This window comes from Hakea prostrata, chromosome 2 (assembly GCF_041222555.1).
Source record: "Hakea prostrata isolate BN-2017 chromosome 2, UWA_Hpros_2, whole genome shotgun sequence".
NCBI classification, from domain to species: domain Eukaryota; kingdom Viridiplantae; phylum Streptophyta; class Magnoliopsida; order Proteales; family Proteaceae; genus Hakea; species Hakea prostrata.
Window position 1 is genome coordinate 66330629 of NC_142601.1, and position 14081 is coordinate 66344709.

The 14081-nt window shown below is 35.5% G+C and overlaps 2 protein-coding genes and 1 pseudogene across 4 annotated transcripts; 2 read left to right on the top strand and 1 right to left on the bottom strand.

The window, feature by feature from the left end:
• Positions 1-1243: 1243 nt before the first annotated feature.
• Positions 1244-1879, top strand: LOC149025772 (endoglucanase 11 pseudogene; annotated as a pseudogene).
• A 1958-nt stretch (positions 1880-3837) lies between these two features.
• On the bottom strand, positions 3838-4983 carry LOC149025773 (putative F-box/kelch-repeat protein At3g17570). Its single transcript, XM_089143599.1, has one exon. The coding sequence runs from the start codon at positions 4981-4983 to the stop codon at positions 3838-3840; it is 1146 nt and encodes a 381-aa protein (XP_088999725.1).
• Positions 4984-8419: 3436 nt separating this feature from the next.
• On the top strand, positions 8420-13252 carry LOC149025774 (dihydroceramide fatty acyl 2-hydroxylase FAH1-like). Of its 3 annotated transcripts, none has more exons than XM_089145980.1 (8): positions 8421-8632; positions 9636-9707; positions 9920-10012; positions 10360-10556; positions 10651-10756; positions 11773-11919; positions 12463-12622; positions 12799-13251. In XM_089145980.1, exons 2-7 carry the CDS (start codon positions 9657-9659, stop codon positions 12583-12585), a joined length of 717 nt encoding a protein of 238 aa, XP_089002106.1. In that variant the 5' UTR covers positions 8421-8632; positions 9636-9656; the 3' UTR covers positions 12586-12622; positions 12799-13251. The 3 variants fall into 3 exon arrangements, with proteins under 3 accessions (XP_089002107.1, XP_089002106.1, XP_089002105.1); XM_089145979.1 differs by having other exon boundaries at positions 12802-13247; XM_089145981.1 differs by lacking the exon at positions 9920-10012 and having other exon boundaries at positions 8420-8632; positions 12802-13252.
• The last annotated feature ends 829 nt before the right edge of the window (positions 13253-14081 follow it).

Genomic DNA, 14081 nt, shown 5'->3' on the forward strand with positions numbered 1-14081 from the left:
CCAAAGGTGGCCTGGTCTAACTCCAACTGTTTTGTTTATGTATTCATCTAGATATACTTGGATGATAATTGGTTTCAACTCCTACTCTTTAATTTTTCCTTTGTTCATCCGGATATGCTTGATGTGAATCTTAGAATCTCTTTGCTTTTATTATATTTATTCTTGTGATTCCAATACCTAAACCTTTTAGCCGAAACTGATGCTTTTCATTTGCAAGTGTTAATGTTTTCTATACACTGTTGGGTCCCAAGATTTTCTGTGTGTTTAAATTTGTTATTTTGTCACCTTCCAAGCTTTATATATAAAAACTGTCTTGACATATATTGAGGGAGAGCTATGATTTTCCAAGTAAAGGTTTCAATTATGTATTTATGCAATGGCTAGAGGATTCTTGAGTAAATCTTCTATGGGTATTGGAATATTGGATATTGTGTCCAACCGAACAAGTTTAATGTGGTATACGTATTGTGAAGGTGGCCAACTTAGTTAAGAAGGGCAAAAAGGGAAATAGAGTTGTTGATTCCGTTTTCGCTTTTGTAAAGGATGTTGACGAGCCTTTGAATTTTTCTCTAAGAGATCGATAACTTGCTAACGCATTTTAATTATTCACTTGTATGAAGTATGTTTATAAGTCTTTACATTTTTGTCTCTGAGAGACAAGTGTTTGCTTGTGTTTCACTTACATTTCGTTTGGTTTTTGTAATTCTGAAGAATGTTGTTTTTCAATATTTTCAGATTTCAATATTTGTGTTATTTTTATTTTTATTTTTTCATTAAGTTTTATTTATTTTCAAATATTGGTTTTTTTAGATTCTTTTTTAATTTCAGTATTTTTAAAGTTTTATTTCTGATCATTCATTTTGATTTTGCTTCAAGAGCTTTGATAGAATGTAATTGTGTGGGGAGATCTCCGAGAATCATGACTTTCATAAATCATATGAATTAAAAGAAGAAGAAAAATAATGCTGATTTGTTAAAGAATCAGATTTTTGAAAACCAAATGACCATTAATTGGAGAACTGAAATTCTGAAGAATCACATTCTAAAGCATCATGTAAATCAAAGGTATTGTTAGCTAGGCTGGGATATAAAGTACGCAGGTGTTCAAATAATTGCTTCAATGGTTAGTTTCTTCAATCTCTGGTTTAGATTTTCATTCACTCAAGCTGGAATTGCATCCCTCAAGCTGTCTATTTTTCCTGTTTGCAGTTGATGGACGAAGCAGAAACCGAAGAGCATGCAAATGGCTGTGCTTGAACAGTATAGGTCGAAAGCTGAAATTTATCTATGTGCATGCCTCAATAAAACCCAGAAATTTAATGTTGATCGCACACCAGGAAGTTTACTATTCATTCGGGAATGGAACAATATGCAGTATGTATCAACAGCAGTATTCCTTCTCACTGTTTACTCAGATCACTTACAGAGCTCAAATCAGAAACTACATTGCCAAAGAGGAATAGTGGAACCACATGAAATGCTCTCATTTGCCAAATCTCAGGTGGATTACATACTGGGCTCCAACCCAATGGGAATGAGTTACTTAGTAGGGTTTGGATTAAGGTTTCCATTGAGAGTACACCACAGAGGCTCTTCAATTGTGTCTTATCGACAGAACAAAGATTTCATAGGTTGCACACAAGGGTACCATTATTGGTTTGGAAGGAAAGGAGCAAACCCTAATGTTCTGGTGGGGGCCTTGGTTGGTGGCCCTGATCCTCATGATCATTTCAAGGACAGACGTGATGATTATGGGCAGTCTGAGGCTTGCACCTACAACACTGCTCCATTGGTTGGAGTTTTCGCAAAATTATATCACTTAGAGCTGCAAACTGACCATATAAACCAGTCAACAGCTTGTTCTTCTGTCTATATTTGATCATTCAATCAGATCAGAATAAATTGAGATTTTAAGAAAATTTAGTTCATTCTTTAATTTCTATGCCTTTTCTAGGTTCTTATTTGTTCATTGATAGGAACTGGCATGCTTGCCCAATGCATTCATGATGCTAGCTTCAGCCATTGTGAGATTGGAAGATGATGGATCATAATGTAATTAAGAACTTCTGATTTCATGAAGAGGCTGCTTAATTTCCAGATATTGTATATTCATCTATATTAATGAAGAAATAAGAATTTTGTGCAGTGATGGATACACCACGTACTGTTTTATGGTTGCATACAACCTAGTTGTACCACATGATCATTTAATAAACCCTTTGGTGTACTAATTCTTGAGGAAGCAAGGTCAAGTTTCGGACCTCTCCAAGGTCAATCCATGACAGAAATGAAAATCTATTTGGTATTAAGTTTTCACAATCAGCATAAATTAACAACTGATGATATTGAGCTTTATATAGTGTTTTTATGTAAATTTTTAACTTCCCATAAGTAAAATGGAAAAAAATGAATGAAAATAGATGATTCTCAGAATTGATCGAACATGCTACAACAGAAAATGAAGTTTTTTTTCTTCTTTGTCCTAAGGCACATTTACCATATTTACCTATATATATGTAATTAAGGAGCCAAAAGATCAAAGAAAATGGTACTCCCAGAGAAGCTCAGTGAAACTAATTTCCATAGAAACAAGCTTTTAAATTGCATAATTTTTGCCATGAGTGCCTTGTTAAGTACTTCCTTTCAAATGAAAAATAAAAGGAAGGATAAGAAAAACATTCTTATGCAATCAAAAGTATGTGATTATATTCATCATTTTTTTTTTCATCTAGAAAAAAATAATAATTTACCCATATATTTAACTTTTGCATGGTGAAATTGACATCTTAATTGTAGTGCACCACCTAGTTCATCCACGTGGTGCATGATACCGTACTCGAGATCAATTTGACCTTTACTTTGGTATATCATATTTGTTATTACGTTTCCACAATTAGCATTAAACACTGGAAATAATTGTGCATACAACTTTAATAATTAGGCACACAACTTTACATAGTCTTTTACTTAAATTGTTACTTTCCACGATTAACGTAGTAGAAATAGATAATTTTCATAAATCGAACTCACTATGGTAAAGGAATGAAGTCATTTTTTCTTAGCAACTCCCAAGCCCTCTATTCATCATATAACTGTTACTACATAATTAAAAGCATTACCTGAAAATCATATTTCTTCCCAAAAAATAATAATATGTAATGCTTTGAAGGTGACAAGATAACAAATCCAACCACATTTAAATAAATCAACAAGGTAAATAGTACTTGATAATATAAAAACCATCAACGTAAATTCTATAGAGTCTTGAAAATTTGTGCGTCGCAGTCTCGCACAATACTAGATAATATTCTTCTAAAAAGATCTCTAGAATAATCCTAACAATCAAGTATTAAAATTGTTAATTTTTCACCATTAACGTATTAAAAAAGGATAGAAATAGATAATTCTCATAGTCAAATACACTACAGTAAAGGAATGAAGTCATTTTCATAGCTACTCCAAAGCCCTCTTATTACTACATAACTAAAAGCATCACCCGGAAATAATTTTACTTCTCAAAAAACAATAATATGTAATGCTTTGAAGGTGACAAGATAACAAATCCAACCACATTTAAAGAAATCAACAAAGTAAAACAGTACTTGATAATATAAACACCATCAATGTAAAAGCTATAGAGTCTTGAAAATTAGTACTTTGCAGTCTCACACAATACTAGATAATATTCTTCTAAAAAGATCTCTAGAATAATCCTTACAACCATATTAAAATGTAAAGCTAAATGGTCTTGAGAAGTTGTACTAGCTAGATAACATAAAAAGATCTTCAGAATAATCCTGGCAGCCAAGCCATTAATTGAGTAATATCATATGAAAACTAGATCATAGACAACTGCACAGATTCCCATGAAATAAGGCTGTTGAAGTGCGGCAAACAATGATATCTGTTCGCCTTGACCTTTGGTACCATCTTCACCTGCTTCGTTTTCAAGTCAGCCATATAAACTGGACTATCAGGAGTAGCTGCATGAACAAATAATATGAATTGACCATTGCAAAGGCTACCAATTGGCACGACAAAATGCAAGAAATCCATACGACCGAATCGTTTGATTCGTGGAGGGATCAAGTGTGTTCTAGTCCAATAAAATTTCTGCCTTAAGTGATCTGCTTCTTCAGGTGGACGTTCGTTCAGATTCCACAGTTCAACATATCCCTTGTACTCGAATCCTGCAACCAGAGACATTACTCCTCCTTGATCCACTAGATTATAATCCCCGGGTGCCATATGAATCGGCCAATTATGATATGGGACTCCAATGCTGTGAGAAGTTTCAGTGGCAGTGTTTATGAGAAACAAGAATTCTCTACCACCCTGATCAGGGATTAGTGCATAAACAGAACCATTAACGGATAAGGGTTCTTTCATGCTAGAAGAAACATATTGAGGCCCATTCACAGGTCTCCATTCATTAGAACCCACAGTGATTATCATATAAATGATAGAATTAGCTTCTTCATCAATCATCTGACACACCACCTTGTATTCTCTTGTTTCCTTGACGTAAGTGAACCCAATTGCTGCATGCAGAGATAAAGCACAAGTATCCAAAGGCAATTTCATACCCTTTTTAGCAAAAGGGTTTCCTATGGATAAATCTCCATGTTCAGGAAGATCTCTCGCCAACAAAAGTCCATTGCATGAAGCACAAGCTGGCTCCTCTAAATGCATACCCATGTTATCAACTGTCACCTTCCCATCTACCATCTTTAGAAATCTAAGTGAATAGCCATGACGGCCATGTATTTGAATCATTATTCCATTTTCCCCATTAGGGAAGTTGGAATTAGCAAAGCCAGGATCAGATATCAATTCGTACCACTGTTTGCATACAATCCTTAAATTGTACAGGGTAGTAGCATCTAACCGCCTGAGAATATTATAAAAGATGTTCTCATCGAAATTCACAACATCAAGAGAAGCAGATACCTTTTTTTGTCTTTTGGTCTGGTTCTTGGCCATTTCAGATTGGTTGAACACCTAAACAAACATTTAAATATCGATCATGTCAGCCAAGACAAAGAAAGAAAAAGCCGGAGTACTATTCCGATCGATGAGTAAAACTCTTACCTAGGGTTTGGGCTGAACTGCTCGATAAAGCTGAAAGTCCGAAAGAGAGCTCTTGCAGAGAAATCTCAGATACAGAATGCTCTGAACTCAATAGCGAACCCTTTATACTTGAGCAGAAACGCGTGAAACCCTAAAAATCTACGTTAGAAGGTAACGTCGGAGTGCAAGAACTACAAATGTCGCTTCCAAACGGGTGAGTTACCCGAAATACCGCTTACCCCGAAAATGGCCCCACTAAAGTCCACGTGTCATTTGAATGGAAAAAGGAAAATACACGTGGACAGCATCGACCAATCTACTTTTCAATGTAGATTTCTGAAGACGACAAAATGTTTCATCCGGTTAAGGTTGGCTGCCCTAATTAAGACCCTATATTCGCGATATGCTTCTGGGTTTGCCCAAAAACACTGATTTCTAAGGTTGGTTTTGCGTTTTTTTTGTTTTTTTTTTTTGGATTTTGAGAATTGTCCGCCGAAAGAGCTATGACTTCACAGAATCGAGGTAAGAATTTAATTTCCTTTTCACATTGAGCTTCAGTCATTTTCTCTGCTGGGTTTGTTCATTTCTACTCATCTGAAATGACAAACAAGATGGCAAAAAGAGAGAATACTTCTGCTTCTCTTGTCAGTGTGGATTTTTATGAGAACATCTTTTACGGTATTCTTAAGAGAATGGAAGCACACACCTTATACAAATACAGTTTAAGGTTGATTTGCAACAAATGGTAAGACCTGATGTCTGATCCCTATTTTGCTAATGCCAATTTATCTTATGCTGAACCTGGTGTGTTGATACAAATTAAATCAAAACACACAATGGCTACTCACTGGGTTTTATAAAGACGATGGAAGGCAAGATCAGGGTATAGGATCTGCGTACGTATTTCATCCAATGACATTGTCTGTGCATTCTCGTAATTTACCAGTGCACAATGGTTTTGGGTTCACAGTTGTGAAGGAAACTGGAGAATACAAATTGTTTGCCAGATATTGGATGAAACTAATGGTCTCCTTGCGTATATGATACTAACTCTTGGTGCTCTACTGAATCATCAGTGAATCATAATCATGATTCGACATCTGTTAACAGATTCGTTCACTCAATACATTTTGGTGATGGTGATACAAATTTTTGTTGCTGTTTCCTATAGACACTCTAGATCGATGAAACTTCTTGTAGACCCAACTCCCATATTATGGGACACCATTCCATTAAGCCTAGGCCCTAGGGTAGAGTGTAACCTAATTGATTTGGGAGAGGTTTTATCTTTAATAGCAGCATATGGTGCACAAGCAGAATTGTGAGCATTGGAAGACTTTTATCAGCAAAATTGGATTAGAAAGCATCGCATCATCAATCAAATTGAAAGATTTGGTCGTAGAGATTATGAATTTTTCCTTACAGCAATTGGTAGCCTTGGAAATGGAAAACTCATGACATTTTTTTTTGATAAATATGCATCAATTTCTTGCTGTTATGTATTTGATCTTGAAATGCACCGGGTGAAGTTGCTATCTCATGTCAAGGCAAACAGCTTTCATTGTATGTATCACCTGAACAGCCTCATTTCATGCGAACCGTCAGAGAAGCCTGATGATACCTGTGGCCAGGTCTAACGCCAACTGTTTTGTTTGTGTATTCATCTAGATATACTTGGATGATAATTGGTTTTAAATCCTACTCTTTAATTTTTCATTTGCTCATCCGGATATGCTTGTGAAGGTGGCCAACTTAGTTAAGACGGGCAAAAAGGGAAATAGAGTTGTTGATTCTGTTTTCACTTTTGTAAAGGATGTTGACGAGTTTTTGAATTTTTCTCTAAGAGATCAATAACTTGCTAGTGCAGCTTAATTGTTTACTCGTGTGAAGTATGTTGACAAGTCTTTACATTTTGTCTCTAAGAGATAAAAGTTTGCTTGTGTTTCACTTACATCATTAGGTAATAACATTGTTCTGAATTGAAGTAAGTTTTGCTTCAGATTGCTCATGAAAATGGTATTATTTTTTGCACCAAAAAAGCTACTTCTCAAGATTTTCGTAATTCCAATTTTCATTTATTGATTCTGTATGATTGACTCCCTTGGGTGTCGTATATCAGTCTGTACAAGTATAAGGTCAACCTCAATTGGTTTCCTTTTGTAGTGTCTGGTAAGCTGATTAGGAAAATATATATAGAACACATTCTTATCGAATGTCCCTTTGCTCGAGCAACATGGTTTGTTTTAATTAATTTTTCCTGCTTCATCTTCCTAGAGAAGAACAATCACCTGCATCAGCTTGTATTGACGTAGAGTGCTCATCCTAATACCTCGGTTGACGAGAAGAAAGAAATCTCAAGATTGGGATGCCTCGGGTGTTGGACACTATTGTTTGTGATGATTGATCTGATCTTCAATAGGAAAAGGTGGATCCTCATAGAAGTTGTACAACAAGCAAGGAAGGCACTCATGAAGTTTGTTGTGAAAAATGACAACGCAAGTGTACACTGCCGTAATAAGTAATATAATGATAAAAGAATCGTTACCTGGAGGACTGTAGAGTAAGTACCAAATTGATTATATCAATTTTATCATTATATTACTTGATCGAACACCGGATGACCATCCGATGAAGGCTTGATCGAAACTGGACAGAGACACTAAAAAACGGAATTTTTCCCTTTTCCTTCTTTGAATAGGATTATTTTTCATCTTTTTCTTTCTTTGATCCAATCCCAAATAAGAAATAAAATCTTAAAGCATGCAAGCAATCCTTCCCTCCATGTTTTTGACTTGAGAAAGCTTTTAGAGTGCTTTATAACTTGATGAACAATACTTTCTTTTCTAGAGTGGAATAAAACCCAACTTTGTTCCATTAAGGCTCTCTTCACCAAATTTTCCGAAAATCCCCCTATAGATTTGATTGATAATTTCCTACAAACATAAGTAATAAATTTTAATTAGGATTTGCTAGAAAATACATAAAATCACCAAAATTATAGAAATTAAAGTAAATTTGTGCAACATATTCATTTTTGTATAATATTAAAATTAATTGATATGAAACAATTACAAACACTAAAAATATATCAAAATAATCATCTAAAATAATATACATGAAATTAACTTATCAAAGTTCATTGTTACTAGTCTAGTAGAGCACCATGCCCTAAGCACCAATCGATATGCTCTGAAGTGCGTCGTTGTCATCAAAAGAACAAATAAAAGATTGCTTCATAGTTCATACATAGCTGGCAATTAGGCTACCGTTAAGATCCAGCGTGAGTTCACGGCGGTCTTCCTAAGATGCTCTCTTTACGGTATAGATTTGTCCAGTTCGTTTACCCTTTATTATGAATTTGAAAGTTGAAACCCTTCTGTCTCTGGCTCAGAAAATCGTCTGTCACCTTTACTTTATCTTTCTTCTTCTTCTTCCGGATTCACTTCAACCTTCAATCCGTAGGAAGGGGATTCGGTGGGCGACAGGGCGAGAGAAGGAGAGTGTGTTTTGTCGAAGGAAGAGAAAGTGCTCCTTTTTGCAGATCGGACCTGCATTCTCTCCGGTTAGTTTCTTTAAGTCGCTTTGCAATACTTTCAGTTTCTGTTGATATTTGACTTGGGTTTTTAAGCTTGAGCTGATGGGTAATGGAAATTGTGTTCATTTCTTCTTCTGACGAAGTTCCCTGTGCTGCATTTCGTGTTATGGATCGGCTGTTTTAGGGAACTGATGCATTTTAGGCGGATAAGATTGTTGATGGTTATTTTCCTGTAATGCAGTTTCTGATGTTTATGGGGTATTGTTAAATTGATGAAATATGATCTTGGTAGTTTGATCTGGTGACTTCTTGGAGGCAGCTGTGTTCAGAAATGGATCTAAATGATTTGGGGTGTTTAACAATTGATAGGAATTTCAAATGAGAAGTTCTTTATTTTCTTTTTTCAATTAGTTAGGTTAATGAGATATCACTGGAATGTCAATTCGATTGACAATCCTGAAACCACAGGATTTGGGCTTTTGTCTGCAGTAATGTGAATGACGGAAAAGATTAATATTTTCAAGGTTTTATGACTAAAATCGATTTTAAGGGTATTATTGAGACCTTTCTATCCTGTTGCATATTTAATGTAAATTTTCACTAGTGCTGCTGGTTTTGGATTTTTACCCATATGCATACAGGCCAGAATACCAATCAGGCTGCATTCCTGGCCAAAGAATGAATTTTATTCTTAGCCAATGCCAGAGCACTACCAGTTTTTTGATGATTAAATCTGATTCTTTGTTCTTGCAATTAACGAATCCTTCAAAACCCCTCATATTCCTGAGCTCCTTGAATGAGGATGTCAATTCAAAACAATTACTCTTGGGCTTCAAAAGTCTAGTTTTTTGAGAAATATACTTCATAATATTTCTTTCTTTTTCTTTAAAAGAAAAAAGTTTCAGAACAAATCATCCCTAATAAACTATTCTCCTTATAGGCTCCACATAGACTACTCAATCCTCCTTACTTCCTTCTTGTTCTCATATTTATTTGATATGCTTGACCTTTATTATTTGCATACCTACAGTGACACTGTGACGGGCAAAGAATGGTCGCACAGGGCTTTACTGTGGACTTGAGCGAACCTCTTGTCTTCCAGGTTGTTTCTCATTTCCATACTCCATTTCTTTTACTATTGAATCTTGAGAAAATCCTGTTTGTTTCTTTCCCGTTGGTTGTATACAATATCAATTTCAAAGTCCAGCAATTCAAGTTGTTCCCTCATTTCAAATATGCTACTTTATTTTTATACTGAAAACACACTCTTATGCACAGTTTCTTTTATTTTTTACCTTGTAAATTCCTTCATAGGTTGGCCACCTTGGTGAATCCTACCAAGAATGGGTTCATCAGCCCATTGTTACAAAAGAAGGTCCACGTTTTTTTGCTAGTGACTTCTGGGAGGTACTACATACTTTGTCTCTTGCTTTACTTTTCTCTTTGAAAATGTAATATAATGAAAAGAAGAAAAAAAGTAAATAACAAGTATTACATAATTCCTTTTCAGAGGAAAATACCAGTACCATAGTTTTTGTGCTTAGATAATTTTTCACATATTCATTTGCACACAAGGAATTTCACAACTAATTAGAACCTCAGAGTAAATAGCAGATGCTTCTTGAAACCCCATTCTTATTTGTTTTCTCTATTTGGAGGGGTTAACTGAAACTAATAACTCACTGTTTCCTCCGTTTGCTTCTTTCCACTTACTGTGAAGTTGATCCTTTTGATTCTTTTGCCACTTGAAACAGTTCTTGACTAAGACGGTATGGTGGGCGATTCCCGTCATTTGGCTTCCAGTTGTGTCTTGGTGCATCCTCACATCTATCCGGATGGGCCATACTCTTCCTCAAGTATCTCTATTGGTTGCTGGTGGAGTATTTATATGGACTTTAATGGAATACACTTTGCACCGCTTCCTTTTCCACATTGAAACAAAAAGTTATTGGTATTTCCCCACCCCTTCCAATTTTTGCTTAACTATTCCTGTAGTTGGGGGTACACTGGTAGAAAGACTAAAGATTGTTAACCTCTTTCTACAGGGGAAATACTATGCATTATCTTCTTCATGGCTGCCATCATAAGCACCCTATGGATGCATTACGTCTTGTTTTTCCTCCTGCTGGGACAGCTGTTTTATCTATACCAGTATGTTGCATGCTCCCCTCTACGGTTCTCCTTGTTCCATTGGCTTGATTTGTGAGTGAAGTTGTTATCTGCAACTAGGAAAACTAAGAATATAAACTTCCACATGCGCATGCTCAGTACTGGATAGATAGGATATGTGATGTCAATTGTAAAACAGTCAATCATGTATATCCTACTTCATGCAGAGGCATGAAGTATATATTATCATGCTCATGGGTGCCCAAAGGAAGGCTTATCATCATGATAAATGAGTATGAACTCTCTTTTCACCATTTTCCTTATCATGCTTTAAAGTCCCTGAGTAAATATTAAGGTTCTACCAAAACATTTTTTTCCTTTGTTATTAAATAATGATCTTTCAAAACAATCAAAAAAAGATGGCAGGAGAAAAGTGTCTTTTAACTTTTTATATATTAACTAGGCCTTGGGTTCTCAAGAAAAAGATGTCTGGAGAATAATCTCTTGATGAGTGATTTATTTCTGCCATGTGTTGGTCTGATGTGATCATTCCAACCTGTTGATAAATTATTGCAACTGTGGGATTGTTTAAAATTCAATTTCAAAGTTCATCTCTACTGGATGACTTCCACATAGTGGATATCTGTTCCTTCCTGAGAACCTTAGCCAAACCTTTACTATGGATCCTTTTGCCAAACCTTAACCATGAATTGGAGTCGGTGAAGGAATCATGTGACAAATTTTATTGTTGGATAGATTGCAAAATATGTAGATTGCTGATCTTTAAATTTTGAAGCAAACTAAACCGTTTGCCTCCACCCATACATCGAATCTTCTTCTTCTTTTTTTAAACTATATCAATGATCCGAATATTGATCAAAGTTAACCTTTTGAGTCCTCCACATGTTGTGGTACTTTTAGACTGGACCTGCTATTTAACTATGAAGTGGCAGTTAAAAATACCTGAGAGCATTCATCAAGATATACTTATCCTGGCATTTGCCCATTGGTGTACTGATTTTATTATTCTCTAATTCATGGTTATCTATTATTTACAGTTTTGGAACCTGCTTAAGCTTGTTTCTACTCCTTCTACTACTCCTGCTTTGTTTGGTGGCTTCTTATTGGGCTATGTAATGTACGACGTCACCCATTACTACCTCCACCATGGGAAGCCATCGACTGAAGTGCCTCGAAAGCTGAAGGTGAGTGATAAAGTTGAAAGAGTTTATTTCTTTTGTGGAAATAAATTTGTGCAGGAAGAGTATTTGTCAGAATAAGACTAAGGGAAGCTCTTTCTCCTGTGGTATTGTGAATTTGGCGGGCTTTGGTGCAACAGTCAAGTTTGCTCCATTGACCAAATGGTCATGCATTTGAGTTTGGAAACAGCTCTCCTCTGCATAAGTAGGGGTCGGGCTGCATATGTTATGATCCTCCACAGACCCTGATGTGGCGTGAGCTCGTTCAAGCACATAAACCTGAGATTAGTAGTGTTGATCAAAATGAAAAGTCTTATGCTTAGTTGGCCTAATTGATACTGTAAGTCAACTGCAACCCCATCACCCACGGATGCATGGTTGGTCCTGACATTCAGCATCTTGGCTGTTTCTCTCAGTGAAAACCCTTTTCTTCTTTTCCTTAAAAATGTATTTCAGTTGACAAGTAGTTGATTTCTAGAAAAATAAACAAATGAGCATTTAACACAGTTACAATGATGGTTATGATTTCCCCTTGCTTGTTTTGTACAGAAATATCACTTGAACCATCACTTCAGGATTCAAACCATGGGATTTGGGATAACATCTTCATTGTGGGACAAGGTTTTCAGAACTCTTCCTCCTTCCAGCACGGTTCAGAGGACAAATCATTGAAAGATAGAGGAAAAAAATTGCAATTGGGTGTTTGGAGGTATTAGCATCACTTTCTGAGATTTAGGGGGCCTGATATACATTGACTATCATTGTGGTTAAATTTGTCTTCCAGTTTATTGCATGCTAAACTAAGCCTGTTTCTTTTAACAGAGTTTTGATCTTTGTTTATATTTTGTCTTCTTTCTTTCTTCCTGTTTTGTCTGCCATTCATAGCAGCTTCCTCAGATTCAGAAGGTTATTGTGGTGTCCCTGTCTCCTGGTGGTTGTGATTTGCCTGCCTGCATTCTTTACTGGGAGTACTTTGGAACCTTCATCTGCAACTCCTGCAGCAAAACAATTAAGAAATCTTTTTTGCTTGTACAGCACTTTAGACTTGTGGAATGAAATCTGTAATAGCATGTATTTTCAATGTTGTATTAATTCTTTTCACCTGTAATTCGAATTGCCACCCCCTGAGTTTTTCCCTAAAATTAATGCCATCTCTTGAGTTATCCAATTCATTAGTCGGATCTTCTGTGGGGGAAAAAATTCCCTAGCTTGAAGAAAACCCTACATGGAAAATTTCCCTTAGAAGAATGGTTAGTAAATCACTGTTAAATATTTTCGCTTCACCCCCTTCATCCATGGGCAAAATGATAATTTCAAAGTCAAAGTTAACAAAAAAAAAAAAAACTATAGATTGGGTGTTTTGTAATATTTCTAAGTTCATCAGGTTGGATAAAAACTGACATGTTGGTCACTTTTGAGTGGAATTTATAATAGCCTTAATTTTAACCACTCCTATAATGGTATGATCAGTAACACCTTGACTTAGAAAACCTGAATCAATATGGACTCAAGTAATAGATCTATGTTGGTTAAGTCTAAAACCCGACAGATTTAGCATGAACCGAAGGTTTTATTTATTTTGAAGCAAAAAAATACAAGTTTTATAATAATAAAAAACGGCTCCAGCTTGAGCATGGCTATTCCGAGGTGGTTGGAAATCGGTTAGACTTTATAGTTAGTTGATTTGATAAGAATTTACCCAAAATTAGGGATTGAATTGGTTGATATTTTTTCAGTAGGAAGGTGTTTTTCATATTGATATAGGGGATGAGGATAATCCATATGCTTGGACGAGAATTGAAAATTTGATCGACTTCTAAATTATATCCTTCTGATCTCAGATGAAAGTAGCATGAATCTTTAAATCCGCACCGCCTAAACAGAAAACTTCAACACGCTATAAGAGACCTTAAAATTGATTGCTAATATCAAACGACCCCTTAATATTGTCACTAAACAGTCGTATTAGTTTTTTTTTTTTTTTTTAAATAAAAAAAGTTGAGAATAATATATAAAACTTTTCATGACATGTACATACTGTTGAAGGGGAACCCTTAAAATTGATTGCTAATATCAAAGCCCCCCAGTAAATTTGCATGATTGGTGACACCAACCAGTTAGTGAAATCCATGCATTTTTCTACCCAAAAAAATTAAAGAAAAATTCAT